Source organism: Hylobates moloch, unplaced genomic scaffold, assembly GCF_009828535.3.
Source record: "Hylobates moloch isolate HMO894 unplaced genomic scaffold, HMol_V3 SCAFFOLD_13, whole genome shotgun sequence".
In the NCBI taxonomy this organism is placed as follows: Eukaryota; Metazoa; Chordata; class Mammalia; order Primates; family Hylobatidae; genus Hylobates; species Hylobates moloch.
In genome coordinates this window covers 36,765,579-36,792,945 of record NW_026652288.1, presented here as the reverse complement: position 1 = coordinate 36,792,945, position 27,367 = coordinate 36,765,579, and the positions used below count along the sequence as shown (strand labels likewise).

Below are 27,367 nucleotides of genomic sequence, written 5' to 3'. Positions count from 1 at the left end.
GGCTGGGCACGGTGGCTCACGCCTGTGATCCCAGCACTTTGGGAGGCCGAGGCAGGTGGATCACGAGGTCAGGAGATCGAGACCATCCTGGCTAACACAGTGAAACTCCGTCTCTACTAAAAATACAAAAGATTAACGGGGTGTTGTAGTGGGCGCCTGTAGTCCCAGCTACTCAGGAGGCTGAGGTAGGAGAATGATGTGAACCTGGGAGGCGGAGCTTGCAGTGAGCCAGATTGCGCCACTGCACTCCAGCCTGGACGACAGAGCAAGATTCCATCTCAAAAAAATAAAAAAATAAAAATAAACTGTTACTGAACAAATGAATGAATGCATACCAAGCAAATCTTACACAGAGGCAGGCAGACACACCAAAATACTCAGACAGAGGCAGAGAGAGGAGTCACAGAGTCGGTTTCTCTAGAGTAATTTGAAGCTCTTGGCTCAACATTTATTGCCCCCTTCCTTTGCTCCTCATGTCCGAGAATGCAACCCTCCCAGATGAGGACAGAGTGCTACTGGTATTGGTGGGAGGGGTAGGTGCTGTGTCCATCATACTCATCGGTAGTGAGGCAACGCAGCATGAAATGGCCCAGGTCATGTTTGGAGATGACCCTTGAGGGCCCTCGTCCATCCAGGGTCACTGTGTACGCCCCAGTTAGGGGCTGGTCTCCTGTGAAGTAAAGACAGAGGGGCTGGGTGAAGCAGACACCTTTCCCTTCCCCCAAAATTCGACCCCCAGAAAGACCTTCCCAGGGTGCCTACTGTGTGTCCAGCCTGGGTGGTGTCACAGCCAAGAATGGACTTTCCATATGCAGGTGCTCATCTATATCCTTTGCTTCATTTATTCGAGAAATCCTTATTGATTACCTATTATGTGGCCAGGTGCTGGGCACCCAAGCAAGGGACAAAGCAGACAGGAATCTCCTGCCCTGGCCAGTGGTGGTGGCTCATGCCTGTAATCCTGGCACTTTGGGAGGCTGAGACGGGAGTATCACTCAAGCCCAGGAGCTTGAAACTAGACTGGGCAACACAGGGAGACCCTGAGTCCACTAAAAATACAAAAATCAGCCGGGTGCAGTGGTGTGCCCCTGTAGACCCAACTACTCAGGAGGCTAAGGCTGGAGAATTGCTTGAGCCAGGGAAGTTGAAGCTGCAGTGAGCCATGATCGTGACACTGCACTCCAGCCTGGATGACAGAGCAAGACCTTGTATCTAACAACAACAACAAATATATGTATGTATGTGTATATATATATATATATATGTGTGTGTGTGTGTGTGTGTATATATATATATATATATATAAATATCTGACAGTAACCAACTAAACTTAGGGATAAAATATACCATCACCCAAACAGAGACAGGCTGGAATTATGCACAGTATGGAACACACACCCTTGGCTGTGTGTTTGCTTGGGACAAAGCAGACAGGAAGCCCCTGCCCTGGCTGGGCACGGTGGCTCAAGCCTGTAATCTCAGCACTTTGGGAGGCCAAGGTGGGAGGATCACTTGACCTCAGGAGTTTGAGACCAGCCAACAAGGCAAAACCACATCTCTACAAAAAATGCAAAAATTCGCTGGGTGTGGTGGCTTATGCCTGTAGTCCTAGCTACTTGGGCAGGAGAATCACTTGAGCCCAGGAGGTGGAGGTTGCAGTGAGCCAAGACTGTGCCATTGCACTCCAGCCTGGGCAACAGAGGGAGACCCTGTCTCAAGAAAAAAAAAAAAAAAAAGGAACACACACCTTCACCCACGTGGCATTCCTGCCCAACATGTTTAATCTGAATCCGTGACAAAACAGCTAGAAAAATCCAGAATGTGGGCCTTTAAAGTCACCTGGCCTGGCTGATGTTATGAGAAACTTAAAGAAAAAGGGCAGGGTGGGTTGAATTCTTTTTTTTTTTTTTTGGATACAGAGTCTTGCTCTGTCACCCAGGCTGGAGTGCAGTGGCGCAATCTTGGCTCACTGCAACCTCCGCCTCCCAGGTTCAAGCAATTCTTGTGCCTCAGCCTCCCGAGTATCTGGGATTACAGGTGTCCACCACCACACCCGGCTAATTTTTGTATTTTTAGTAGAGACAGGGTCTCACCATGTTGGCCAGGCTGGTCTCGAACTCCTGACCTCAAGAGATCCACCTGCCTCAGCCTCCCAAAGTGCTGGGATTACAGATGTGAGCCACCACGCTGGCCTGACAGTTGGGGAAATTTTACTATGGAGTGGATACTAAATGATATGACAGAGTAAATGTCACTTTCCTTAGGTGTGATCATGTTTTGTGTGCAAATATCTTTCTTTTAGGAGATGGCTGTCTAGGTATTTAGGAGTGAAGTGTGACAATGTTGCAATTCCTCTCAAATGATTAAGCCAAATATATATATGCATATATTTTTTCACAATATATTCAGCAAAATCTATCTATATATTCGTGGAGAGAGAGACAGGAGGAGAGAGGGAGAGAGAACAGGACAAAATGCTAAGCATTGTACCTAAACAAAGGGCTTATGTGTATTCATAAACCTTTAATGCTTTCAACTCGGGAGGTTTGAAAGTTTTCACACACTTGGCTGGGCGCTGTGGCTCACGCCTGTAATCCCAGCACTTTGGGAGGCCAAGGTGGGCGGATCACGAGGTCAAGAGATCGAGACCATCCTGGCCAATATGGTGAAACCCTGTCTCTACTAAAAATACAAAAATTAGCTGGGCATGGTAGCGCATGCCTGTAGTCCCAGCTATTCGGGGGGCTGAGGCAGGGAAAAGGTGCAGGACCAAATTCCCACTGCACTCACCTGGCGAGAGAAAACTTGTCTCAAAAAAAAAAAAAAAAAAAAAACCAGGCCGGTGGACTTTGGGAGGCTGAGGCAGGTGGATCACAAGGTCAGGAGATCGAGACCATCCTGGCTAACACTGTGAAACCCCGTCTCTACTAAAAAATACAAAAAATTAGCCGGGTGTGGTGGGGGGTGCCTGTAGTCCCAGCTACTCAGGAGGCTGAGGCAGGAGAATGGGGTTTCACCATGTTAGCCAGGATGGTCTTGATCTCCTGACCTCGTGATCTGCCCACCTCGGCCTCTCAAAGTCCTGGGATTACAGGCGTGAGCCACCGCACCCGGCCATTAATATCTATCTTTTCTTGTGTTTTTCTTTTTTTTTAGACAGGGTCTCACTCTGTTGTCCAGGCTGGAGTACAGCAGCTCTATCGCAGCTCATTGCAGCCTTGATCTCCTGGGCTCAAGCCATCCTCCCGCCTCCCAGTAGCTGGGACCACAGGTGTGTGCCACCACGCCCAGCTAATTTTTTTTTTTCTTTTTTTTGGTAGAGATAAGTCTATGTTGCCCAGGCTGGTCTCAAACTCCTGGGCTGAAGCGATCCTCCCGTCTTGGCTTCCCAAAGTGATGGGATTACAGGTGTGAACCACCATGACTGGCCTATCTATCTATCTATCTATCTATCTATCTATCTATCTATCTATCTATCTATCTAATCTCTATCTCCCATACTAGAAATGTAAGCCATGGCCGGGCATGGTGATGCAGGCCTATAAGCCCAGCTACTCAGGAGGCTGGGGCCCCAGAATCCATAGACATAATAGATTAAACCATTAGCCAGTGGTAATCCCCTCAACCTTCAATCCCTCACCACTCCCCAGAGGGGAGAGTCCCAACCCTCTAATCCAGCCTTAGTCTTTCTGGTGACCAGACCTGAAGCTGCCTAGGGGCTGCCAGCTCTCAGTGAACTCATTAGCATAGAAAAAGACATTTATCATTTTGGAGATTCCAAGGATTTTAGGAGTTGTATGCCAAGAAACAGGGATAAAGGCCAAATATATATGTCACAATATCATAGGAAGGTTTGCAATTTTAGGGTGGTCAGGGAAGGCCTTGCAGATATCCCCAGAGGGCAGAAGGGAACAGGCAGATGGCATTGGTGCCACCAGGTCCCTGCCCTGCTTACCTATGTGTGGCGGCATCACAGCCACGTACTTCAGGCCTGATTCCTGCAGCACCTTGTGCATCCGGATGTGGTCATCGGTCACAGCCTGCAGTCGTGGGGGCACCTTGGTAGGGTCCCAGAGCAGGAAAGCTGGAGGGGAACACAGGGCAGGATCAGCCTGGGCTCTCTTTTTTTTTTTTTTTTTTGAGACAGAGTGTCGCTTTGTCACCCAGGCTGAGTGCAGTGGCGCAATCTCGGCTCACTACAAACTCTGCCTCCTGGGTTCAAGCAATTCTCCTGCCTCAGCCTCCCCAGTAGCTGAGATTACAGGTGCACACCACCAAGCCTGGCTAATTTTTGTATTTTTAGTACAAACAGGGTTATGCCATGTTGGCCAGGCTGGTCTCAAACTCCTGACCTGAGGTGATCCACCTCCTCCACCTCCCAGAGTGCTGGAATTACAGGCATGAGCCACTGCGCCCAGCCAAGGGCTCGCTTGTCTTGATGCCAGGACAAAACCCTGCCATGGCTCACCATTGCTTTCCAGTTGCAAAAACAGGGGAGTCCTCTGGGCCTCCTCTTTCCCTCACACCCCAGGTAAGAGCTGTCTACTGATCACAATAATTCCAAATCTGACCTGGCTTCTCACTCCGCCTGGTCCTGTCCACTGTTACCTCTTACCTGGACCAGCCCAGCAGCCTACTCCCTGGTCTCTCAGCCCCTCCTTCCCTCCTCTCAAGGAGCCCGTGAACACCCCTGTCAGTTCACATCCATAGCTCCATCTCACTCAGGATAGAAGCAAAGTCCCCATGGCCAGCCCTCAAGGCCCCACCTGATATGGCCCCATCAGCTCTCTGACATCCCTGCCTACCACTCTCTCTTACACGCTTCTGCTCCAGCCAGGTTCTGCCTCCCAGCCTTGGCAATGTCTGATTCCTCTGCCCCTGATGCATTTCCCTCTTTTTTATTTTCTCTGAGACGGTCTCATTCTGTTGTCCAGGCTGGAGGACAGTGGCGTGAACACCGCTCACTGCAGCCTTGACTTTCTGGGCTGAAGTGATCCTCCTGCCTTAGCCTCCTGAGGAGCTGGGACCACAGGGGCGAGCCACCAAACCCCACTTTTTTTTTTTTTTTGAGACAGAGTTTCCCTCTTGTCACCCAGGCTGCAGTGCAATGGCGCAATCCCGGCCAAGCCTGGCTAATTAAAAAAAAATTTTTTTAGGCCGGGTCTGGTGCCTCACCCCTGTAATCCCAGCACTTTGGGAGACTGAGGAGAACAGATCGCCTGAGGTTAGGAGTCTGAGACCAGCCTGGCCAACATGCTGAAACCCCGTCTCTACTAAAAATACAAAAATTTGCCGGGCGTGGTGGTGCATGCCTGTAGTCCTAGCTACTCAGGAGGCTGAGGTTGGAGAATCGCTTGAACCCTTGAGGCGGAGGTTGCAGTGAGCCGAGATCGCGCCACTGCACTCCAGCTTGGGAGACAGAGCAAGACTCCATCTCAAAAACAAAGCAGAGCAAAACAACACAACAACAAAAAAACAAAAATTAGCCAGGTATCGTGGTGCATGCCTGTAATCCCAGCTATTTTCAGGAAGCTGAGGCAGGAGAATCCCCTGAACCTGGGAGGCAGAGGTTGCAGTGAGCCGAGATCGTGCCATTGCACTCCAGCCTGGGTGACAGAGCAAGACTCCGTGTCAAAAGAAAAAGAAAAAAAAATTTTTTGTAGCGATGGAGGTCTTACCAAGTTGCCCAGGCTAGTTTTGAACTCCCGGGCTTAAGCGATCCTCCCACCTCGACCTCCTACAGTACTGTGATTACAGGTGTGACCCAGGACTCTGCCATTTCCCTCTCGTAGCCACATGGCTCCCTGTTTTCTTTGCAGACTTTGCTCAAAGGTCACCTTTCCATGCAGCTTTTCTTGACTGTCCTGTTTAAAATCGCAAAATCCTGTCTCCCCCAGCGCAGTTTACCAATCCCTTTTCTTGGGGCCTTGTTTTCTCCCTAGGACCCTTCCCCTGCCACCACCCCCTAGAGTTATCCTGTGACTCTATCACATTTCCTGCTCCAATCCCAGCCCTTAGAAGCATCTGGAACATTGTAGGTACTTACTGAATATTTGTTCAGGAATTAGCTTTCAACAAGCTCTAACTTGGCCAAGCTATACCAGCTGACATTTATAGAACTTTTACCTCAAGCCAAGAACTGTGCTAAATATTTTTAGGAGCAGTTTGGTGAATAGTTAAAGAGCTTGGGTTTTGCCTAAAGTCAAGTTCTGGATCGACCACTGGCCAGCTTCCTGTTTCCTCATGTGCAAACTGGGATGATATAAATTGTTCAAAGCCTGGGCAGAGTGGCTCACACCTATAATCCCAGCACTTTGGGAGGCTGAGGTAGGAGGATCAGTTGAGCCCAGCAGTTCTAGACTCACCTGGGTATGATGGTGAGACCCGTCTCTACAAAAAATTAAAAAATTAGCCAGGCGTAGGGATCTATACCTGTGGTCTTAGCTTCTTAGAAGGCTGAGGCGAGAGGATCGCTTGAGCTCAGGAGTTCGAGGCTGCAGTGAGCTGTGATTGCACCACTGCACTCCAGCCTGGACAACAGAGCAAGACCTTGTCTCAAAAAAAGAAATAAATAAATAGTTTGAGTAATGTTAGTGGTTATAAAAAGGTGTGTCACAGAGACCAGCCTGGGCAACATAGCCAGACCCTATAGCAACAAAAAAATTTTTAAAAATTAGATGGGCATGGTGGCACATGCCTGTGGTCTCAGCTATTCAGGAGGATCCCTTGAGCCTAGGAGTTGGAGGCCATAGCGAGCTATGATCACATCACGCTCACTGCAACCTCCACCTACAAGTTTCAAGTGATTCTCCTGCCTAAGCCTCCTGAGTAGCTGGGATTACAGACGTGGGCCACCACACCCGGCTAGTTTTTGTATTTTTGGTAGAGATGGGGTTTCACCATGTTGGCCAGGCTGGTCTTGAACTCCTTCCTGACTTCAAGCGATCCACCTGCCTTAGCCTCCTAAAGTGCTGGGATTACAGCGTGAGCCACTGCGCCTGGCCTAGGATTTCCTCTTTACAGATGAGAAAACTGCGGTGCAGAGTGTGAAGTGGGTTTTTGTCTGCAGCCTCCAGTCTCCACAATCTCAAATCCAGTCTCTAACTTACCCTCGGTTTCTTTCTTGTTTCTTTCTCTTTTTTTTTTTTTTGAGGCAGTCTTGCTCTGTCGCCCAGGCTGGAGTGCAGTGGCACAATCTCGGCTCACTGCAAGCTCCTCCTCCCGGGTTCACACCATTCTCCTGCCTCAGCCTCCCGAGTAGCTGGGACTACAGGCACCCGCCGCCATGCCCGGCTAATTTTTTGTATTTTTAGTAGAGACGGGGTTTTGCTGTGTTAGCCAGGATGGTCTCGATCTCCTGCCCTCGTGATCCACTCACCTCGGCCTCCCAAAGTGCTGGGATTACAGGCGTGAGCCACCGCGCCCGGCTGTTTTGTTGTGTTTTGAGACAGGGTCTCACTCTGTAGCCAAGGCTGGAGTGCAGTGGTGCCATCACGGCTCATTGCAACCTCTGCCTTCTAGGCTCAAAGGATCCTCCCACCTAAGCTTCCCAAGTAGTGGGGACCACAGGTGTGTACCACCACACCCAGCTAATTTTTTGAATTTTTTTTTGTAGAGATAGAGTTTTGCTATGTTGCCCAGACTGGTCCTGTACTCCTGGACTCAAGCAATCCGCCCACCTTGGCCTCTCAAAGTGCTGGGATTACAGGCGTGAGCCACTGTGCCTGGCCTTACTCTGGGTTTCTTTCTAATCCTCTCAGATGCCTCCATAAAAAACAATCCTCCCCAAGCCCTAATGGATAAACTCCAAGCTCTTTAGATGACAAAAATCTTTCTAATCTTTTACCTTGACATTTGAATATGGAGGGAAGATTAAACTCTAATAATTAGAGGCTGGAAGATAATTAAAGTGTGACAATAGCACTGTGGTGCTGGAAGAGAAAGGTCCTTTTTCTTGGGACTTGCCGAAGGTGTCTGTAGGTGTGCAACTCCATTTCAAATAGTTTAGGAAGTCCAGGCGCAGTGGCTCATGCCTGTAATCCAGCGCTTTGGGAGGCCAGATCACTCGAGGTCAGGAGTTCTAGACCAGCCTGGCCAATATGGTGAAACCCCATCTATACTAAAAATACACACACACAAAATTAACCAGATGTGGTGGCAGGCACCTGTAATCCCAGCTACTCAGGAGGCTGAGGCAGGAGAATCCTTTGAACCCAGGAGGTGGATGTTGCAGTGAGCCGAGATCACGCCACTGTATTCCCGCCTGGGTGACAGAGTGAGACTCCGTCTCAAATAAAAACAAACAAAAAACCCAAATAGTTTAGGAGAACAAAAACAAAATCTATTTGTGTATGTTTATGTGCATAGATAAACCAATTACAAAACACAATCACAATTTTAAAATCAGGAATATGGCTGTTGGCCAGGTGCGGTGGCTCAGGTGTAATCCCAGCACTTTGAGAGGCTAAGGCTGGCGGATTGCTTGAGTCCAGGAGTTCAGGACCAGCCTGGGCAACATGGCGAAACCCTATCTCTACCAAAAATACAAAAATTAGCCAGCCTTATAACCCAGTCTCAAAATAAATAAATAAATAGATAGATACAAACTTAAAAGAAGAAAAGGAATATGGTTGTTCACAGGACTATTAACTTTTCTGTTTAAAAATTTTTATCATAAAAAGTTAAAAAGTATATTGAGGACCTACACATTGAAGTAAGCAGCCATGATGAATGTAAGCTAACTTCAAATGGGTCAGAAAAAAAACACTGTGTGTCTGTGAACAGAGGACGGAAGGTGTACTGGTGTCCTTTCAATTTTTCTGTAAGTTTAAGATCATTTCCAAATAAAAAGTTAAGCTGGACTCAATGGCTCATACCTGTTGTCTCAGCTATTTGAGGGGCTAAAGTGAGGGGATTCCTTGAGCCCAGGGGTTCAAGGGTACGATGAGCTATGATCAGGCCACTGCACTCCAGCCTGGGTGACAGAGCGAGACCTTGTCTCTTTGTTTTTTTTCAATTAAAAAAAAAAAAATCCTGGCACACCTGAGACTTTAATATTTAGAAAACAATCTAAACAAAAAAAAATGAAAAAAAAGAAAGCAAATTAAATCAATTTTACAGGTTTGTCTTTTTCATGGAAGCAAAACTTAACCACTTAAATTGGTTTTTAAGACATGGGAGAGTCTGGACGTGGTGGCTTATACCTGTAATCCCAGCACTTTGGAAGGCCGAGGTGGGAAGACTGCTTGAGGCCAGGAGTTCAACATCAGCCTGGCCAACATGGCGAAACCTTGTCTCTACCAAAAATACAAAAATTAGCAGGGCATGGTGGCAGGCGCCTGTAATCCCAGCTACTCAGGAGGCTGGGGCAGGAGAATCACTGCAGGCCACGATCTTGGTCCCAGGCACCATGAACCCGGGAGGTGGAGTGGCGATTGCAGTGAGCTGATATCACACCACTGCACTCCAGCCTGGGCAATGGAGTGAGACTTCATCTCAAAGAAAAAAGACATGGGAGAAAAAATTAAAAAAAAATTAACAGCAGACCATTCCAATCTGCAAACAAAAGTAAGACCTTGTATCTACAAAAATATCAAAAAATTAGCCAGGTGTGGTGGTGCATGCATGCCAATAGTCCCAGCCGCTTGGGAGGCTGCAGTGGGGAGGATCACTTGAACCCAGGTTGAGGCTGCAGTGAGCCATGGTTGCGCCACTGCACTCCAGCCTGGGTGACAGAATGTCTCAAAAAAAAAAGAAAAAAAGTGAACCATTCTGAAATCGCAAGTTTACTTGTGTATTACTTTTCCACTTCAAAGCTTGAGGAAAAAAGCCATAAATGATTTTGCTTCCTACCCTCCAACTAGGTCTGGCCTCCAGGCCTCTTTGCTTGCTTTGTCCTCTGCCTGGAGTGTAATTACAATCATCAGGCAGCCCTCCCTCATGTCACTTCCCTTTCCAGGGAGGCAATTTGTGTCATGAAACACACTTGAGGTCAGGAGTTCGAGACCAGCCTGGCCAACACGGTGAAACCCTGTCTCTACTAAGGATACAAAAATTAGCTGGGCGTGGTGGTGCACGCCTGTAGTCCCAGCTACTTGGGAGGCAGAGGCAGGAGAATCACTTGAACCCAGGAGGCAGAGGTTGCAGGGACCCAAGATCACGCCACTGCACTCCAGCCTGGGCATCAGAGCAAGACTCCATCTCAAACAAACCTCAAAATAACTAAAAATAAATAAATAAATAATTATACAGGACAACTATTTGCTTAATGTCCGTGTCCCCATAATCGGGAGCTCTGTGAGGGCAGAGACCTAGTATATATCCACAGCTCTATCACTTCCTCTGGGAGGCCCACCCTGACCTCTCTCAGCCTGAGCCAGACGCCTCCTCTGGGCTCCCATAGTCCTGTAGTTTCTCCCATTGTGGCCCTATCCCCTCTGCCTGCCTCCCCCATCCCAGCTCTGATGATCTGGATGTCAGCTTGATCATGGATCTGTTTACCACCTCTCTCCTATCTGTGAGACTTGTGTGTGCAGGGCCCAGGGCTGTACAGGTCACCACTGTGTCCCCAGCATCACCCAGTAAGGTTCAGGCACACAGCTGGTGCTCAGTAAATGCACAGTAACATGGAATGGCTTCAGCGTCACCTTTCAGAGGCCCCTGGGCTGCCTCCCCAGTACCCCCCAGTTCAGCCCCACCTCCATGATCCCACCACCCACCCGAGGTGCAGGCCACGACCTTGTCCACACCATGAGCCTTCATGGCTGCCACAATGTTCCGGGCGCCCTCGGACATCACTGTCGTGGGACCTTAGAGGGGACAGAGAGTGGCTGTCACTGGTGGGCGGCGGCGGCGGCAGGGGTGGCAGGGGCGGGGCCGGGGGCGGGGGTGGTGCTGGGGGCCGAGGTGTAGGGGAGGGCCGTGGGCAGAGGGGGGGCTCAGTACTGAGGTCATTGCGGGTGCCCAGCAGCACGATGACAGCGTCCTGCCCAGCCACGGTCTTGTCCACATCGGCTGCCTGCAGAACGTCCCCCACTACCACGTGGGCCGGCTGGGGCCCCTCTGATGGCAGCCTGGAGGAGTCCCGCACCAGCACTGTCACTTCGTAACCTGTGGGCAAAGAGGAGCAGAGAGCCTGATCAGTGGGCTTGTGGGCTGGCACTCTTGGGCTCCAGGGGCTGGGTCCTAGAAGCCACCATGAACTCTCAAATCCATCCCCTCCTCTGTTCTGGGGAAGTGGTCTTCAAACATTTTTGGTTTTTTGTTTTTGTTTGTTTTGTTTTTGAGACAGAGTCTTGCTCACTAGCCCAGGCTGCTGTGCAGTGGTGCAATCACAGCTCACTGCAGCCTCAACCTCCAGGGTTCAACTGATCCTCCCATCTCAGCACCCCAAGTAGCTGGGACCACAGTGCGCACCACCACACCCAGCTAATTTTGCACTTTTTGGAGAGAAGGGGTTTTGCCATGTTGCCCAGGCTGGTCTTGAACTCCTGGGCTCAGGTGATCTGCCTGCCTCCGCCTCCCCATAAGCCACTGAGCCGTGGCCTTCAAACATTTTTGCTGGCATACCTACAATTGATGCTTAGTATTGGGCTGATTATTAAAATAGACCATACTTTGGCCAGGCACGGTGGCTCACGCCTGTAACCTCAGCACTTTGGGAGGCTGAGGCGGGCCTCCCGGGTTCAAGCGATTCTTCTGCTTCAGCCTCCTGAGTAGCTAGGACTACAGGCACGTGCCACCACACCTGGCTATCATTATTAATTTTTTTGAGATAGAGTCTCACTCTGTTGCCCAGGCTGGAACACAGTGGCATGATCTCAGCTCACTGCAACCTCCGCCTCCCAGGTTCAAGCGATTCTTCTGCCTCAGCCTCCCGAGTAGCTGGGACTACAGGCGCATGCCACCACATCCAGCTAATTTTTGTGTTTCTAGTAGAGATAGGATTTCACCATGTTGGCCAGGCTGGTCTTGAACTCCTAACCTCAGGTGATCCATCCACCTTGGCCTCCCAAAGTGCTGGGATTACAGGCGTAAGCCACTGTACCCAGCCAGCAACTTCCCTACCCTCTAACAACTAAAGGGTTATTGCAGGCATTGCACTGGTCTCTGTCTCCCATCCATGGTCCTGGAAGAAATTGAGGTCCTGAGGAGGACATGGGTTGCCTACAGACTGACCAGTGCTGGGATTGGTCCTAGCCCCTGCTGCCTAGGCTTACTGCTGGGAAGCCCAGCCCTCCTTTAGTGGTCATTAAAGATTTTTAATATTGTCTTAGTATGTTCCTTCCCAAAAGAATTTTGGATAATTTTGTTTCTCTTCAACACACACACACATACACACACATTTTAAAGTTCACAACTAACATATTTCTTCCTTTGTTTTAAACATTGGCAAAGGATGTTAACATTTGGATATACTGTAATAGCAACATATATATATATATATTTAGAGACAGGGTCTTGCTCTGTTGCCCAGGCTGGAGTGCAGGGGCGCCAATCATAGCTCACTGTAACCTCAAATTCCTGGGCTGATGCCTATTATAATCCCAGTGCTTTGGGAGGCCAAGACAGGAAGATTGTTTGAGGCCAGGAGTTTGAGACCAGACTGGGCAACATAGTGAAACCCCGTCTCTGCAAAAAAATAAAAAAATCTAACCAGGTGTGCTGGCACAACCTGTAGTCTCAGCTACGCAGGTGGCTGAGGCTGTAGTGAGCTATGATTGCACCACTGCACTCCAGCCTGGGCTACAGAACGAGACTCTGTCTCAAAAATAAAATAAAATAAAATAAAATAAAATAAAATAAAATAAAATAAAATAAAATAAACAAAAAGTTTAGGCTACTACCTGGCACAGAAATAAGAGCTACCGGGTGCTGGGCGCGATGGCTCACGCCTGTAATCCCAGCACTTTAGGAGGCCAAGGCAGGTGGATCACCTGAGGTTGGAAGTCCAAGACCAGCCTGACCAACATGGGGAAACCCCGCCTCTACTAAAAATACAAAATTAGCCAAGCATGGTGGCGCATGCCTGTAATCCCAGCTACTCGGGAGGCTGAGGCAGGAGAATCGCTTGAACCCAGGAGGTAGAGATTGCAGTCAGCTGAGATTGTGCCATTGCACGCCAGCCTGGGCAACAAGAGCGAAACTCCGTCTCAAACAAACAAACAAACAACAACAACAATAAACACAAAAAACAAAAAAAAACCCAGAAAGATACAATACAAAAATTTAAAAAAGAGATGGGGTTTTGCATGTTGGCCAGGCTGGTCTCGAACTCCTGGGCTCAAGTAATCTGCCTGGCATGGCCTCCCAAAGTGCTGGGATTACAGGCATGAGCTACCGAGCCTGGCCTATTACACCTTTTAACCATTTTGTGACTGTATCTCCTGGCCTGGTCCAGACCTACGTCTCCTTCCTGGTCCCTTTCCTGGGTCCTCCCTGGGCTCCGGGACCCAGTCCTGCCCTCTCCAATCCATATTCCACACAGCAGCCAGACAGAGTTTTCCACAGTAATATTTAAGTGCCTCCCTGCTCCCGCAAGCCTGAAATGCGCTGTGATAAAACCCATGCTCCTCATGCCCCCCTTCCAGACCCCTCGGGATCTGGCTTCTCCTCTCCAGCCTCTGCTGCTGAAGCCTCTGCCCTCTTTACCCACAGCACCTTTTTTTTTTTTTTTCTTTTGAGACGGAGTCTCGCTCTGTCGCCCAGGCTGGAGTGCACTGGCACAGTCTCGGCTGACTGCAACCTCCATCTCATGGGTTCAAGCGATTCTCCTGCCTCAGCCTCCTGAGTAGCTGTGATTACAGGCGCCTGCCACCATGCCTGGCTAATTTTTTTGTATTTTTAGTAGAGATGGGGTTTCACGATGTTAGCCAGGCTGGTCTGGAACTCCTGACCTCGTGATCCACCTGCCTCAGCCCCCCAAAGTGTTGGGATTACAGGCATGAGCCACTGCACCCGGCCCCAGCTGCTCTTCTTTCGGTTCCTCAAATGCATGGTGCTGCTTCCTGCCTCCTGGACTTTGCACGTGCTGTGCCCTCTGCCTGGAACACCCTTTACCCTCTTTACCCGGTCCCCCCAGTAACTTGTACTTCCTCTGTCACAGCCCTCTTTATGCTGACCTGCAGCAAACCAAGCACCCTGTGGGTCCAGAGACTGTGTCATATTTTCTGCCATCTCCCTGAACCTTTATAAATACAAAAGCACAGGCATTACTGCCCCAGGGACCTTGGTCCAAACTCCAGCTCTGCCACTTAACAGCTGAGGAACCTCATGCAACCTCTTCCATGACTGGACCTCAGCTTCCTCATCTCTGAAGTGAGGATCACAGCACCAGCCTCCCCATGCTATGTGACCACCTTTCATAGAGGAATGACACAAGATCTGTGCTGCCCTCACACATGAGGGAGCAGCAGGGGCTTGCACGGGGCCAATATGGGCATTCTTTCTTTCTTTCTTTCTTTTTTTGAGACGAAGTCTCACTCTCTTGCCCAGGCTAGAGTGCAGTGGCGCAATCTCAGCTCACTGCAACCTCCGCCTCCCAGGTTCAAGCGATTCTCCCGTCTCAGCCTCCAGAGTAGCTGGGATTAAGGTGTGAGCCACAACCCCCTGTGAATTTTTTGTATTTTTAGTAAAGATGGGGTTTCACCGTGTTAGCCAGGGTGGTCTCGACCTCCTGACCTTGTGATCTGCCCGCCTCGGCCTCCCAAAGTGCTGGGATTACAGGCGTGAGCCACCACGCCTGGCCAATGTGGGCATTCTTTAACTGCTACTGTATTGGTTAAAATGAACCCTAGTATATTGTAGGTATTATTATTATCATTGTATTATTATTATTTTATTTTAATTTATTTTTGAGATGGAGTCTCACTCTGTCATCCAGGCTGGAGTGCAATGGCATGGTCTTGGCTTGCTCACTGCAACCTCTGCCTCCTGGGTTCAAGTAATTCTCCTGTCTCAGCCTCCCGAGTAGCTGGGACTATAGGTGCATGCCACCACACCCGGCTAATTTTTGTATTTTTAGTAGAGATGGGGTTTCACTATGTCGGCCGGGCTGGTCTTGAACTCCTGACCTCGTGATCTGCCCGCCTCATCCTCCCAAAGTCCTGAGATTACAGGCGTGAGCCACTGCGCCTGGCCCATTGTATTATTAGTAGAGACAGGGTTTCACCATGTTGACCAGGTGGTCTCAAACTTCTGACCTCAAGTGATCCACCTGCCTCAGCCTCCCAAAGTGCTAGGATTGGCCGGGCGCGGTGGCTCACGCTTGTAATCCCAGCACTTTGGGAGGCCGAGGCGGGCGGATCACGAGGTCAGGTGATCGAGACCACGGTGAAACCCCGTCTCTACTAAAAATACAAAAAATTAGCCGGGCGTGGTGGCGGGCGCCTGTAGTCCCAGCTACTTGGAGAGGCTGAGGCAGGAGAATGGCGTGAACCCGGGAGGTGGAGCTTGCAATGAGCCGAGATTGGGCCACTGCACTCCAGCCTGGGTGACAGAGCGAGACTCCGTCTCAAGAAAAAAAAAAAAAAAAAAACAAAGTGCTAGGATTACAGGCATGAGCCACTGCACCCAGCTATTATTATTATTTAAGAGACAGAGTCTCGCTCTGTTGCCAAGGCCGGAGTGTGCAGTAATGGGATCATAACTCACTTCAGCCTTAACCTCCAAGGCTCCCACCTCCCACCTCAGCCTCCCGAGGAGCTGGGACTATAGGCATGCACTACCACGGGTAGTTTGTATATACATATTCAGAAACAGGTTGCTGCAGTCTGAATGTTTGTGGCCCTTCAAAATTCATATGCTGAAACCTAATCTCCAAAGCGATTGATTGTATTGCTTCTAATAGGGCTTTTGGGAAGTGATTAGGTCATGAGGGCTCTGTCTTGAGAATAGGATTATTGCTCTATAAAAGAGATCCCTGAGATTGGGAATGGTAGTAAAAGGAGTTAAAAAAAAAAAAAAAAAAAAGCTGGGCATGGTGGCTCATGCCTGTAATCCCTGCACCATGGGAGGCTGAGGCAGGCGGATTCCTTGAGCCCAGGAGTTCAAGACCAGTCTGGGCAACACGGCGAAACCCCATCTTGACTAAAAATACAAAAATTAGCTGGACATGGGGCATGTACCTGTAGTCCCAGCTACTCAGGAGACTGAGGCATGAGAATCACTTGAACCTGGGAGGCGGAGGTTGCAGTGAGCCAAGATCATGCCACTGCACTCCAGCCTGGACAACAGAGAGACATTCTGTCTAAAAAAAAAAAAAAAAAAATTTAACACAACTTACATTAAATTTAGAGAACCACACATGGCTTCTGGCTACCATACCAAAAAGCACTGTTTTAGAATTCACAGATTTTGGCTGGGCGTGGTGGCTCATGCCTATAATCCCAGCACTTTGGGAGGCCGAGGTGGGTGCATCACCTGAGGTCAGGAGTTCGAGGCCAGCCTGGCCAACATGGTGAAAACCCATCTCTACTAAAAATGCAAAAAAATTAGCTGGGTATAGTGGCATGTGCCTGTAGTTCCAGCTACTTGGGAGGCTGAGGCAGGATAATCATTTCAACCTGGGAAGTGGAGGTTGTAGTGAGCCGAGATGGTGCCACTGCACTCCAGCCTGGGTGACAGAGCAAGACTCTGTCTCAAAAACATAAATAAATAAGTAGAATTTGGCCGGGCACGGTGGCTCACGCCTGTAATTCCAGGACTTTGGGAGGCCGAGGCGGGCGGATCATGAGGTCAGGAGATAGAGACCATCCTGGCTAACACGGTGAAACCCTGTCTCTACTAAAAATACAAAAAAATTAGCTGGGCGTGGTGGCGGGCGCCTGTAGTCCCAGCTACTCGGGAGGCTGAGGCAGGAGAATGGCTTGAACCCGGGAGGCGGAGCTTGTAGTGAGCCGAGATCGCACCACTGCACTCGAGCCTGGGCGACAGAGCGGGACTCCGTCTCAAAAAAAAAAAAAAAAAAAATCTCAGCCATCAATACAAAAGATTTCATTGCCTAACCTGGTGTACACAAACCCATACATATATAATTAAAATGAGTTTCACAAAACTAATACTTTAACATGTGATATATTTTGATACTATGTCATCATTTGTTACCCTATATTGTTGATACACGTTGTGACCATATGTTTCAGATCTCACTATAACTCACAGTTTGAGAAGCATCGGGTTGCAACAACCCTGGAAGGTAGGTATCATTATTCTGTCCACATTGATGGGGAAACTGAGGCAATTTTAGGCAACCGGGCCAGGATCACACAGCTAGTAGGTAGAGAAGGTTGAATTTTTACCTAAGTAAGTCTGATCCAGAGACTGCAAAATTCAATGCTAGTCTAAGTACTTCCTATATAAGATCTCATTTAATTATCCCAAGAGCCCTAGGGCAAGTACTACCAGTTTTGTCATGATCTTACACATATCTAGGTACACAGATGACAAGGCATTTGGTCACACAGGCTGTAAGCCGCAGAGCTGGTGACTTGAATGTGGGCAGGCTGGCACCAGAGTTCATGCCTGTCAAGACTCTTGGCCCTACAGAACCATTGTAAACTCCAGTTAATCCAAGCCCTTTCTCCCTCCCTCCCTCCGTCCTTCCCTCCTTCCCTCCCTTCCTTCCTTCCTTCCTTCCCTCCTTCCCTCCCTCCCTCCCTTTCTTCCTTCCTTCTTTCCTTTCATCTTGCTGTGTCGCCCAGGCTGGAGTGCAGTGGTGCAGTGATGCAATCTTAGCTCACTGCAACCTCCCAGGTTCAAGCGATTCTTGTGCCTCAGCCTCCCGATTACCTGGAATTACAGGCACATACCACTGTGCCCAGCTAATTTTTTTTTTTTTTTTTGAGACAGAGTTTCGCTCTTGTCGCCCAGGCTGGAATGCAGTGGCATAATCTCGGCTCACCACAACCTCTGCCTCCCGGGTTCAAGCTATTCTCCTGCCTCAGTCTCCCAAGTAGCTGCGATTACAGGCGCCCGCCACCATGCCCCGCTACTTTTTCATATTTTTAGTAGAGATGAGGTTTCACTATGCTGGCCAGGCTGGTCTCGAACTCCTGACCTCGTGATCCACCTGCCTCAGCCTCCCAAAGCGCTGAGATTACAGGCGTGAGCCACCGCACCCAGTCTCTTTTTCTTTCTTTTTATGTATTTTTTTTAAATTTTAGAGACAGGGTCTCACCCTGTCACCCAGGCTGGAGTGCAGTGGTGCAAACATAGCTCACTGTAGCCTTGAACTCCTGAGCTCAAGCAATCCTCCCACCTCAGCCTTCTGAGTAGCTGGGACTATGGGCATGCATCACCACGCCCAGCTAATTTATTTTTATTTTTTATATTTTTGTAGAGATGGGGTCTTGCTATGTTGCCCAGGCTAGTCTCAAACTCCTGGCCTCAAGCCATCCTCTCGCCTTGGCCTCCCAAAGTGCTCGGATTATAGGCATGAGCCACCGTGCCTGGCCAGCCCTTCCCTTTGCTGACCGGGACAGCAAAGCTGAGAGCTGGGAAGAGATTTTTCAGAGCCACAGCTCTGAAGCTCCCTAGGCTCCAGTTCTTAACCCCCTGAGTGCAGTCCCAGCTATGACCAGCAGGGTGGGCGAGTGGAATTCGGTGGAATTAGTGGATTTCCGGGTGACTCAGCATCTCTCAACTTCTCTCTCTTACTTCCTTCTCCATTACTCCCGAATAAATGCTTATCAGCAAACTGGTTTTTACTGAGAGGCCCACAGCTCCCCACTCTCCACAAGTCAAGATCCTCACGGGGTCTCCCTGGGGAAGGAGAGAGTTATGGACCTAGTGAAGAACTTTCAGAGTCCCTCCAAGGGAGACAGCAGAGTGGGGTCCTGGTGGCCTCCACCCTTTTGGGGCACGCAGATAGTCAATATCTTCAGCGTCCCCAAGGCCTGTGCAAGGGTGGGGCCCCATATCTGGAAGTCCCAGGCCCAGCTGGGAGTTGGTCAAGTCTGGGCTGTGGGGGCAGGGAGTGCTGGGGGATAGTTATCCCCCTTTCTGCCCTCTCTCCTGGGGCAACTCCAAATTTTCAGCCCTCATTGACTTTCCCAGGACTGCTGTCCCCAAGTCTTCACTCATGTCTCTCTGTGACTCCTTCCTGTTAGGTACTCACAGCAACCTGCCCCCCCAACTTTTTCAGTTTCCAGCCTGGGGACTTGTGGTGGTTAAGAGCATGAGCTGAGTTCAAATCCCAGTCCTGTCAGTTAACAGCTGTGCGATATTGGGCAAGTCACTCTCTGGGTCTCAGTTTTCTCATCTGTCAAGTAGGCTGATACTAGTTCCCACTCCATTTTGAAAGCTCTCATGTGAAGAGACGACAGAGCACAAGCTTGGCATAGTAAATCCTCTCTGGGAGTGCGAACAACCACCACCACGACCACAATAATGACAACCTCATTGCATAAGAGCCCTGGACTTACACACGACTGTGCCATTGGAGTCCTCCCGGGGGCTCCCGGGGCCAATTCCTCTCTGGCTTGGACTCACATAAACTTGGATCTCACATCTTTCCTCATTTCTGCCCCCGTTGCCACTTGCTTTGGCCCCTGAGTCCTCATACACCTGGCTGGGGCGCTCACGGCCCCATTCAGCCTCGGCCCGGCCCCACGGTGCCCCTTCCTAAAGTTCTGCCCGTCTGTCCCGTGACATGCCCCTCCCGCCCCGGCTCATGCCTGCTTGCACCGCCTGCGCCAGGGTGGTGAGCCCGGTCTGGCCAGTGGCGCCGAAGATCGCGATCTTCTTGACGGCCATCCTGCGGGATCGTAGGGGTGCAAGGCCTCAGAGTCTCGGCACGCGCGGGAACCCACTGGCTGCTGGGCGGTGCTCTCTGCCCTACTCAAGCAGGAACAACGGGGCGGAGCTGGCTCGAAGGGCCACACCTCAGCCCCGCTCCGTCCGCGGTTCAGGTCAAGGGGCGGGGCCTAACGCGGGTGGGCGGGGCAGGAGTCCGCTTGCATTCGCTTACCGCCCAGCACCGCCCTCTCTGCCCGCCACTTAGACTAGAAGGCGGGGCCACAGAAGGCCACGCCTCCACATAGCAACAAATGGAGTGGACGGAGCCGAGATAACTTGTCACTCAGCGCCCTGCCTCCGCGCTCCACCTCCCGGAGAGGGGCGGGGCCAGGCGACCCACGCCCACGGCCTCTCGTAGCTCACGCCCCCTCTCCCAGAGCCTGGAGCGGATCTGGGGCGCACTCTAAGCCCCAGGGCCTCCCACAACCAGCAAGGGGAGAAAGTTAGGGAGGACAGAGTGTGTGTGTGCACTTGCATGTAAGATACTGTGTCACGGCGTACCTATGCACTTATATGACCCTGTGTGACTCAGTGACCGGGAGGGCAAGCAGGACTGTGGGTGACACCTTGTGTCATCCTCTGAGTGTGATCCCGTGTTACAGTGTGACTACACGTGCGTGATACCACGTATGGCAGGCATTGATTCTGTTCTTTTGTGACCTTGTGGTGACACCGTGGGTGACACCGCGTCAGCCTGTACGATAGGGTGTGGGACGTGTGAGGTGTGCTACATGGAAGCGTGAGACTATTAGACTGTGACAGTGTGTGACACCACATGTCTCATGTAAGGATGTGTGACACCGGGACCCCATTCGAGTGCGTGGCTGTGGGTGTCTGTGTTGCGCTGCTGTTTGTGACCCCCTGTGACTATGACGTGTGAGGTGCGGTGGTGCAGCATGTGCGGGGCGACTGCTGTGAAGGTTCGAGTGTGTAGAGTGTGTGATACTGTGGCTGTGAAGCTGTGCGTGATGTGTGGGCCTATGACACTGTTTGTGATTGCCAGGGAGTGTGCGGCTGTGTGTGACAGGTGCATTTGTGTGTGACGCTGCGTGGGCGGTGGTGACCCTATTGGATTTGTGTGGTGGTGGGTGACACCGTTCCAGTGTGGACGCCGCGTGTGATGGCGTGAGGGTGTGACCCCGTGAGACCCCACAGGAGGGAGTGACGGCGCGCGAGCGCGCGGATTCGGGGGTGAGTTTGTGCGCCGAGGCCCCCGCGAGTATGGCAGCGTGGCGAGCGTGACCCCGTGGGAGTGTGCAGCGCGTGACGCCGCCGTGCCCGCGCGAGTGCAGCCGTGCACCCCACGCCGCGGCCGGGTGTGACTGCTCGTGGGCCTCGGGCGGCGGGCGCGGGGCCCGCGGGCGGGAGGGGGTCCCGGGGGCGCGCTGAGCTTGGCGGCGGCGCGAGAGAGGGAGGCGCGGCGGCGCATGCGGATCTGGCTGAGCCGCGGGCCGGCGGGGCCGAGCTGAACTGGGCTGGGCCGGGCCGGGCCGGGCCAGGCCGGGCAGCGGACGCCGACAGGGAGGGCGGTCGGTCGCGGCGAGCAGCGGAGACAGCGACGCTGGCGGCCGCGGGCCCAGGTGAGCAGCTAGGGGGGCCGACAGTCCCTCCCCCAAGCATGTCCCCACCTGGCGAGCATCCCTCCTCCGCGCGCGCGGGGCATGGCTGGAGCCCCGGGTCTCCCCGGCTGGAGGGAGGCAAAGGGTCGAGGGCAGGACGAGTCCCCAACCCCCTACCCGGTCTAGCTTCCGCGCCACGCGTGGGTCTTACCCCCAGGCCTTGTCCTTCCCAGGCCTCCTCCTTGGGCGCAGTGTCTGGACCGCAGGGAGAGAGGCGCGGCCTGGGAAGGGTTAAAGCCTCTGATGCCACCGCAGCCCAGAGCCCCACCAGCCTTTGTGGGGAGGGGGGGGCGGGGGAGCTCGCAGGACACCGCTTCCCCGCTTCCCTATTACCTGCTCCCTTGCTTCCCATTCAATCGCGTTATGGCCAGAGCTGATCCTCGGCCTGGCCAGAGGGCTAACAGGAGTGCTAAGGGCCTCCCCATCTCTAAGTGTCCTCCACTGAAGAAAACAGTTGTAACCACCGTTTAACAGGGAGGGAAACTGAGGCACAGAAAGGCCAAGTTAAAGATACTCGGTTAAAGATACAGCAAGAATAAAGCAGAACTTGAACTCATTTCTGTCTGACTCCAGAAGAGGCAAATCGATTTGCTGAGATATGTGAGGAAAAAATGAAGACTAACGCAAGGAACATGTATCGAGGGCTTGCAGTGTACCAGATACCATGATCCCTGCATTAATAACTTACCTCTTCAAACACTGCTAAGAAACGGGTACGATTATCATTACTTTTTTTTTTTTTTTTTGAGACGGAGTTTCGCTCTTGTTACCCAAGTTGGAGTGCAATGGTGCGATCGCGGCTCACTGCAACCTCTGCCTCCCGACTTCAAGCAGTTCTCCGGCCTCAGCCTCCCAAGTAGCTGGGATTACAGGCATGAGCCACCATGCCTGGCTAATTTTGAATTTTTGGTAGAGATGGGGTTTCACTATGTTGGTAAGGCTGGTCTCCAACTCTTGCCTCGGGTGACCCACCCACCTCCTCGGCCTCTCAAAGTGCTGGGATTATAGGCCTGGCCTACCCTTTTTTTGTGTGTGTGACAGAGTTTCACTCTGTCATTCAGGCTGGAGTGCAGTAGGTCGATCTCAGCTCACTGCAACCTCCATCCCCCAGGTTCAAGCGATTCTCCTGCCTCAGCCTCCTGAGTAACTGGAACTACAGACCCGTGCCACCATGCCTGGCTAATTTTTGTATTTTTTTTAGTAAAGACAAGGTTTTGCCATGTTGGTCAGGCTGGTCTCGAATTCCTGGCCTCAAGTGATCCACCTACCTCGACCTCCCAAAGTGCTGAGATTATAAGCATGAGCCACCGTGCCGGGCCATCATTACTATTTTGCAGATGAACAAACTAAGGCCCAAAGAGTGGAAGTATTTCAGCCAAGGTCACACAGGTGGTAGGTAGCTGTGTGCTCACTTTCACTTTTCCATGGAAGGAGGGAAAAACAAAAATGGATTTGGGACTGGGCACAGTGGCTCACATGTGTAACCCCAGCACTTTGGGAGGTTGAAGTGGGCAAATAGCTTGAGCCCAGATGTTTGAGACCAGCCTGAGCAACATAGTGAGACCCCATCTTTACAAAAAATACAAAAATTACCTGGTCATGGTGGAACTTGCCTCTAGTCCCATCTCCTCAGGAGGCTGAGGTAGGAGGATCGCGTGAGCGCAAGAGTTGGAGGCTACAGGGAGCTATGATTGCGTCACTGCACTCTAGCCTGGGTGATAGGGCAACACCTTGTCTCAGAAAAAAAAAAAAAAAAAAGGATTTCAGTGTGTCCCCCTAAGGGACAATTTCCACTCTACTCACTCTACTGACCAAGACTTAGACCCTGCCTTCCTAGAATTCAGTGGGTTGGCAATTGTCTGGGTCTTTTGAGGACATTGATCTCCCAACTTCCTCCTTTGTTAGTCTTTTTTTTTTTCCTTTTTCTTTTGAGAAGGAATCTTACTCTGTCGCCCAGACTAGAGTGTAGTGGCACAATCTCGGCTCACTACAACCTTCCCCTCCCGGGTTCAAGCAATTCTCCTGCCTCAGCTTCCCGAGTAGCTGGGATTATAGGCACCTGCCACCTTGCCCAGCTAATTTTTGTGTTTTTAGTAGAGATGGGGTTTCGCCATGTTGGCCAGGCTGGTCTCGAACTCCTGATCTTGTGATCCACCCGCCTCAGCCTCCTAAAGTGCTGGGATTACAGGTGTGAGCCACTGCGCCCAGCTGTTAGTCTTAGAATCAGGCCTGGGGGCCCAGAAGGTAGAGGAGATACATCTAATGTCACTTAACCGTGAGATGGAGTCTCACTCTCTCACCCAGGCTAGAGTGCAGTGGTGCGATGTCAGCTCACTGCAACCTCTGCCTCCTGGGTTCAAGCAATTCTCCTGTCTCAGCCTCCCAAGTAGCTGGGATTACAGGCATGCACCACCATACCCGGCTAGTTTTTATATTTTTAGTAGAGGCGGGGTTTCACCATGTTGGCCAGGCTTGTCTGGAACTCCTGACCTCAGGTGATTCACCCACTTTGGCCTCCCAAAGTGCTGGGATTACAGGTGTGAGCCACCATGCCTGGCCAATTTCTTCTTTTTTCAAATAATTTTTTGTTTTCTATTTTTTTATTTTCATTTGATTTAATTTTATATTTTCTGAGATGGAGTCTCACTCTGTCGCCCAGGCTGGAGTGCAGTGGTGCGATCTCAGCTCACTGCAACCTCCATGTCCCAGGTTCAAGCGATTCTACTGTCTCAGTCTCCTGAGTAGCTGGGATTACAGGTGCACAATGCCATGCCTGGCTAATTTCTTATATTTTAGTAGAGATGGAGTTTCACCAAGTTGCCCAGACTGGTCTCGAACCCCTGAGCTCAGGCAATCCACCCGCCTCGGCCTCCCTAAGTGCCAGGATAACAGGCATGAGCCACCATGCCCGGCCTATTTTTTTTTTTTTATTTTTGTTTGAGACGGAGTCTCACTCTGTCGCCCAGGCTGGAGTGCAGTGGTGCCATCTTGGCTCACTGTAACCTCTGCCTTCCCGGGTTCAAGCCATTCTCCTGCCTCGGCCTCCTGAGTAGCTGGGATTGCAGGCATGCACCACCATGCCCAGCTCATTTTTGTATTTTTAGTAGAGATGGGGTTTCACCATGTTGGCCGGGCTGGTCTTAAACTCCTGACCTCAAGTAATCCACCTGCCTCGGCCTCCCAAAGTGCTGGGATTACAGGTATGAGCCACTGTGCCTGCCCCCTCCACTTTAATTTTTTTTTTCTTCTTCTTTTTTTTTTTCTCTTGAGAAGGAGTCTTACCCTGTCGCCCAGGATAGAGTGCAGTGGCACAATCTCAGCTCACTGCAACCTCCACCTCCTGGGTTCAAATGATTCTCCTGCCTCAGCCTCCTGAGTAGCTGAGATTACAGTAGCCCGCCACCACGCCCAGCTAATTTTTGTATTTTCAGTAGAGACGGGGTTTCATCATGTTGGCCAGGCTGGTCTCGAACTCCTCACCTCGTGATCCACCTGCCTCGGCCTCCCAAAGTGCTGGGATTACAGGCAGGAGCCACTGTGCCCGGCCGCATTAATGCAAACATTCTATCACCTTTTTTTTTTTTTTTGAGACGGAGTCTTGCTCTGTCTCCCAGGCTGGAGTGCATTGGCATGATCTCGGCTCACTGCAGCCTCCACCTCCCAGGTTCAAGCGATTCTCCTGCCTTAGCCTCCTGAGTACCTGGGATTACAGGTGCGCGACACCACGCCCAGCTAATTTTTGTATTTTTAGAGACAGGGTTTCACCATGTTGGCCAGGCTGGTCTTGAACTCCTGACCTCAGGTGATCCACCCATCTCAGCCCCAAAAAGTGCTGGGATTACATGCATGAGCCACTGCGCCTGGCCCTATCATCTATGTTTGAATCCTAGCTACTTACTGGCTGTGTAACCTTGGAAAAATAGATCAACTCCTCTGTGCCTCAGTTTTCTCCTCTGTAAAATAGGTGTAATAATAGCCAACTGTTAGGGAACTAAATTTGTGGAAATAATAAGACAATGTACATGAAGTACTGACCACAGTGCAAGTGTTCAATACGTTCATTATTGTTATTAGTGCATTACAGAACTCTATTGTTCCAATAATAACAGTGACAATTTGCTGAGCCCTAATATGTGCCAGGGGCTAAGCCATGTGTTTTATCACATCCTGTGAAGTGGTGAGGGTGAACATTATTATTATTATTATTTAGAAATAAGGTCTCGCCATATTGCCCAGTTTGGAGTGCAGTGTCACTATTATAGATCACTGTAGCCTTGACTTATTGGGCTCAAGCCATCCTCCTGCCTCAGCCTCCCAAATAGCTGGGACTACGGGTGGCAACCACCACATTTGGCTAATTTTTAAATTTTTTTTAAAGACAGTTTCTGGCTCTGCTGCCCAGGCTGGAGTGCAGTGGCACTATCTTGGCTCACTGCAACCTCCACTTCACAGGCTCAAGCCATCCTCACACCTCAGCCTCCTGAATAGCTGGGATTACAGGCACGTTGCCACCACATCCAGCTATTTTTTTTTTTTTTTTTTGAGACAGAGTTTCGCTTTTGTTGCCCAGGCTGGAGTGCAATGGCATGATCGTGGCTCACCGCAACCTCCGCCTCCCGGGTTCAAGTGATTCTCCTGCCTCAGCCTCCCGAGTAGCTGGGATTACAGGCATCCTCCACCTCGCCTGGTGAATTTTGTATTTTTATTAGAGACAGGGTTCTCCATGTTGGTCAGGCTGGTCTCGAACTCCCAACCTCAGGTGATCCGCCCGCCTCTGCCTCCCAAAGTGCTGGGATTACAGGTGTGAGCCACCATGCCCGGCCAATTTTTGTATTTTTTGTAGAGACAGGGTTTCACCATGTTGCCCAGGCTTGTCTTGAACTCCTGGGCTCAAGCAATCCGCCCTCCACAGCCTCTCAAAATGTTGGGATTATAGGCCTGAGCCACTGTGCCCGGCTTATTTTTATTTTTATAGAGATGAAATCTTGCTATGTTGCCCAGGCTGGTCTCCAACCCCTGGGCTCAAGCGATTCTCCTGCCTCTGCCTCCCAAAGTGCTGGGATTACAGGCATGAGCCACTGTGCCTAGGCCTTATCATTATTATTATGTCCACTTTAAAGACAGAGAAATTGAGGACAAGAGAGGGGACAGGACTCAAAGACAGTCACTGTTAGAAATGGGACTTGATCCTAGACCTAACCTACGTCTCCCTATGTGCAGGCCTCACCTTCCCCGATGGCGCAGGTACCAGGGGAAGTGGACAACATGGAGGGCCTGCCTGCCCCTAACAACAACAACCCTGCTGCCCGCTGGGAGAGTCCGGATCGGGGCTGGGAGCGGGAGCAGCCAGCTGCGTCCACCGCAGCGGCCTCGCTGTTTGAGTGCTCCCGGATCAAGGCCTTGGCAGGTACTTGGAGGAGGGCTGGGGTGGGATGAGGAGGAGGGGGAAGGGGGAAGGGTGCCCGAGAACCTTGGTGGCCGGGAGGGTGGGAAGAGAGACCAGCACTGTCCAATAGAACTTTCCATGATGGTGGAAATAGTCTATATCCATAATGTCCAATATAATAATCACTAGTCTATGTGACTTTTGAATGCTAGAAATGTGGCCAGTGCTATGTGACAGACTTTGAGTTTTAAATTTTATTTAGTTTTAATTAAACTTATTTATACATATATTTTTTGAGACAGACTCTTATTCTGTTGCCCTGGCTGGGGTGCAGTAGCGAGATCTTGGTTCACTGCAATCTCCACCTCACCGGCTCAAGCCATCCTCCTACCTCAGCCCCCTGAATAGCTGGGACTACAGGTGCACGCCACCAAACCCGGCTAATTCTTTTTGTATTTTTAGTAGACACGGGGTTTCACTGTGTTTGCCAGGCTGGTTTCGAACTTCTGACCTTAAGTGATCCACTTGATTTGGCTTCCCAAAGTGCTGGGATTACAGGCATGAGCCA

General features: G+C 50.8%; 2 protein-coding genes across 3 annotated transcripts in view; one reads left to right on the top strand and one right to left on the bottom strand.

Annotated features, from left to right (window-relative positions):
* Positions 1–394: 394 nt before the first annotated feature.
* Positions 395–19,912, bottom strand: BLVRB (biliverdin reductase B). Its single transcript, XM_032172887.2, has 5 exons — positions 19,674–19,912; positions 10,945–11,109; positions 10,719–10,808; positions 3,956–4,084; positions 395–670 (listed from the first exon to the last, which is right to left on the bottom strand). The coding sequence occupies exons 1-5, from the start codon at positions 19,750–19,752 to the stop codon at positions 513–515; spliced, it is 621 nt and encodes a 206-aa protein (XP_032028778.1). The 5' UTR covers positions 19,753–19,912; the 3' UTR covers positions 395–512.
* Positions 19,913–20,460: 548 nt separating this feature from the next.
* The window catches only part of SPTBN4 (spectrin beta, non-erythrocytic 4), a 113,723-nt gene continuing 106,816 nt past the window's right edge, over positions 20,461–27,367 (top strand). Inside the window, exons 1-2 of one of the 2 annotated variants that reach the window (XM_032172884.2) lie at positions 20,461–20,985; positions 26,634–26,820. In XM_032172884.2, coding sequence (XP_032028775.1) covers positions 26,649–26,820 — 172 coding nt within the window. In that variant the 5' untranslated portion in view covers positions 20,461–20,985; positions 26,634–26,648. Of the gene's footprint in view, positions 20,986–21,042; positions 21,375–26,633; positions 26,821–27,367 lie in introns of those variants that run through there. The other variant, XM_032172883.2, reaches the window with a different exon arrangement.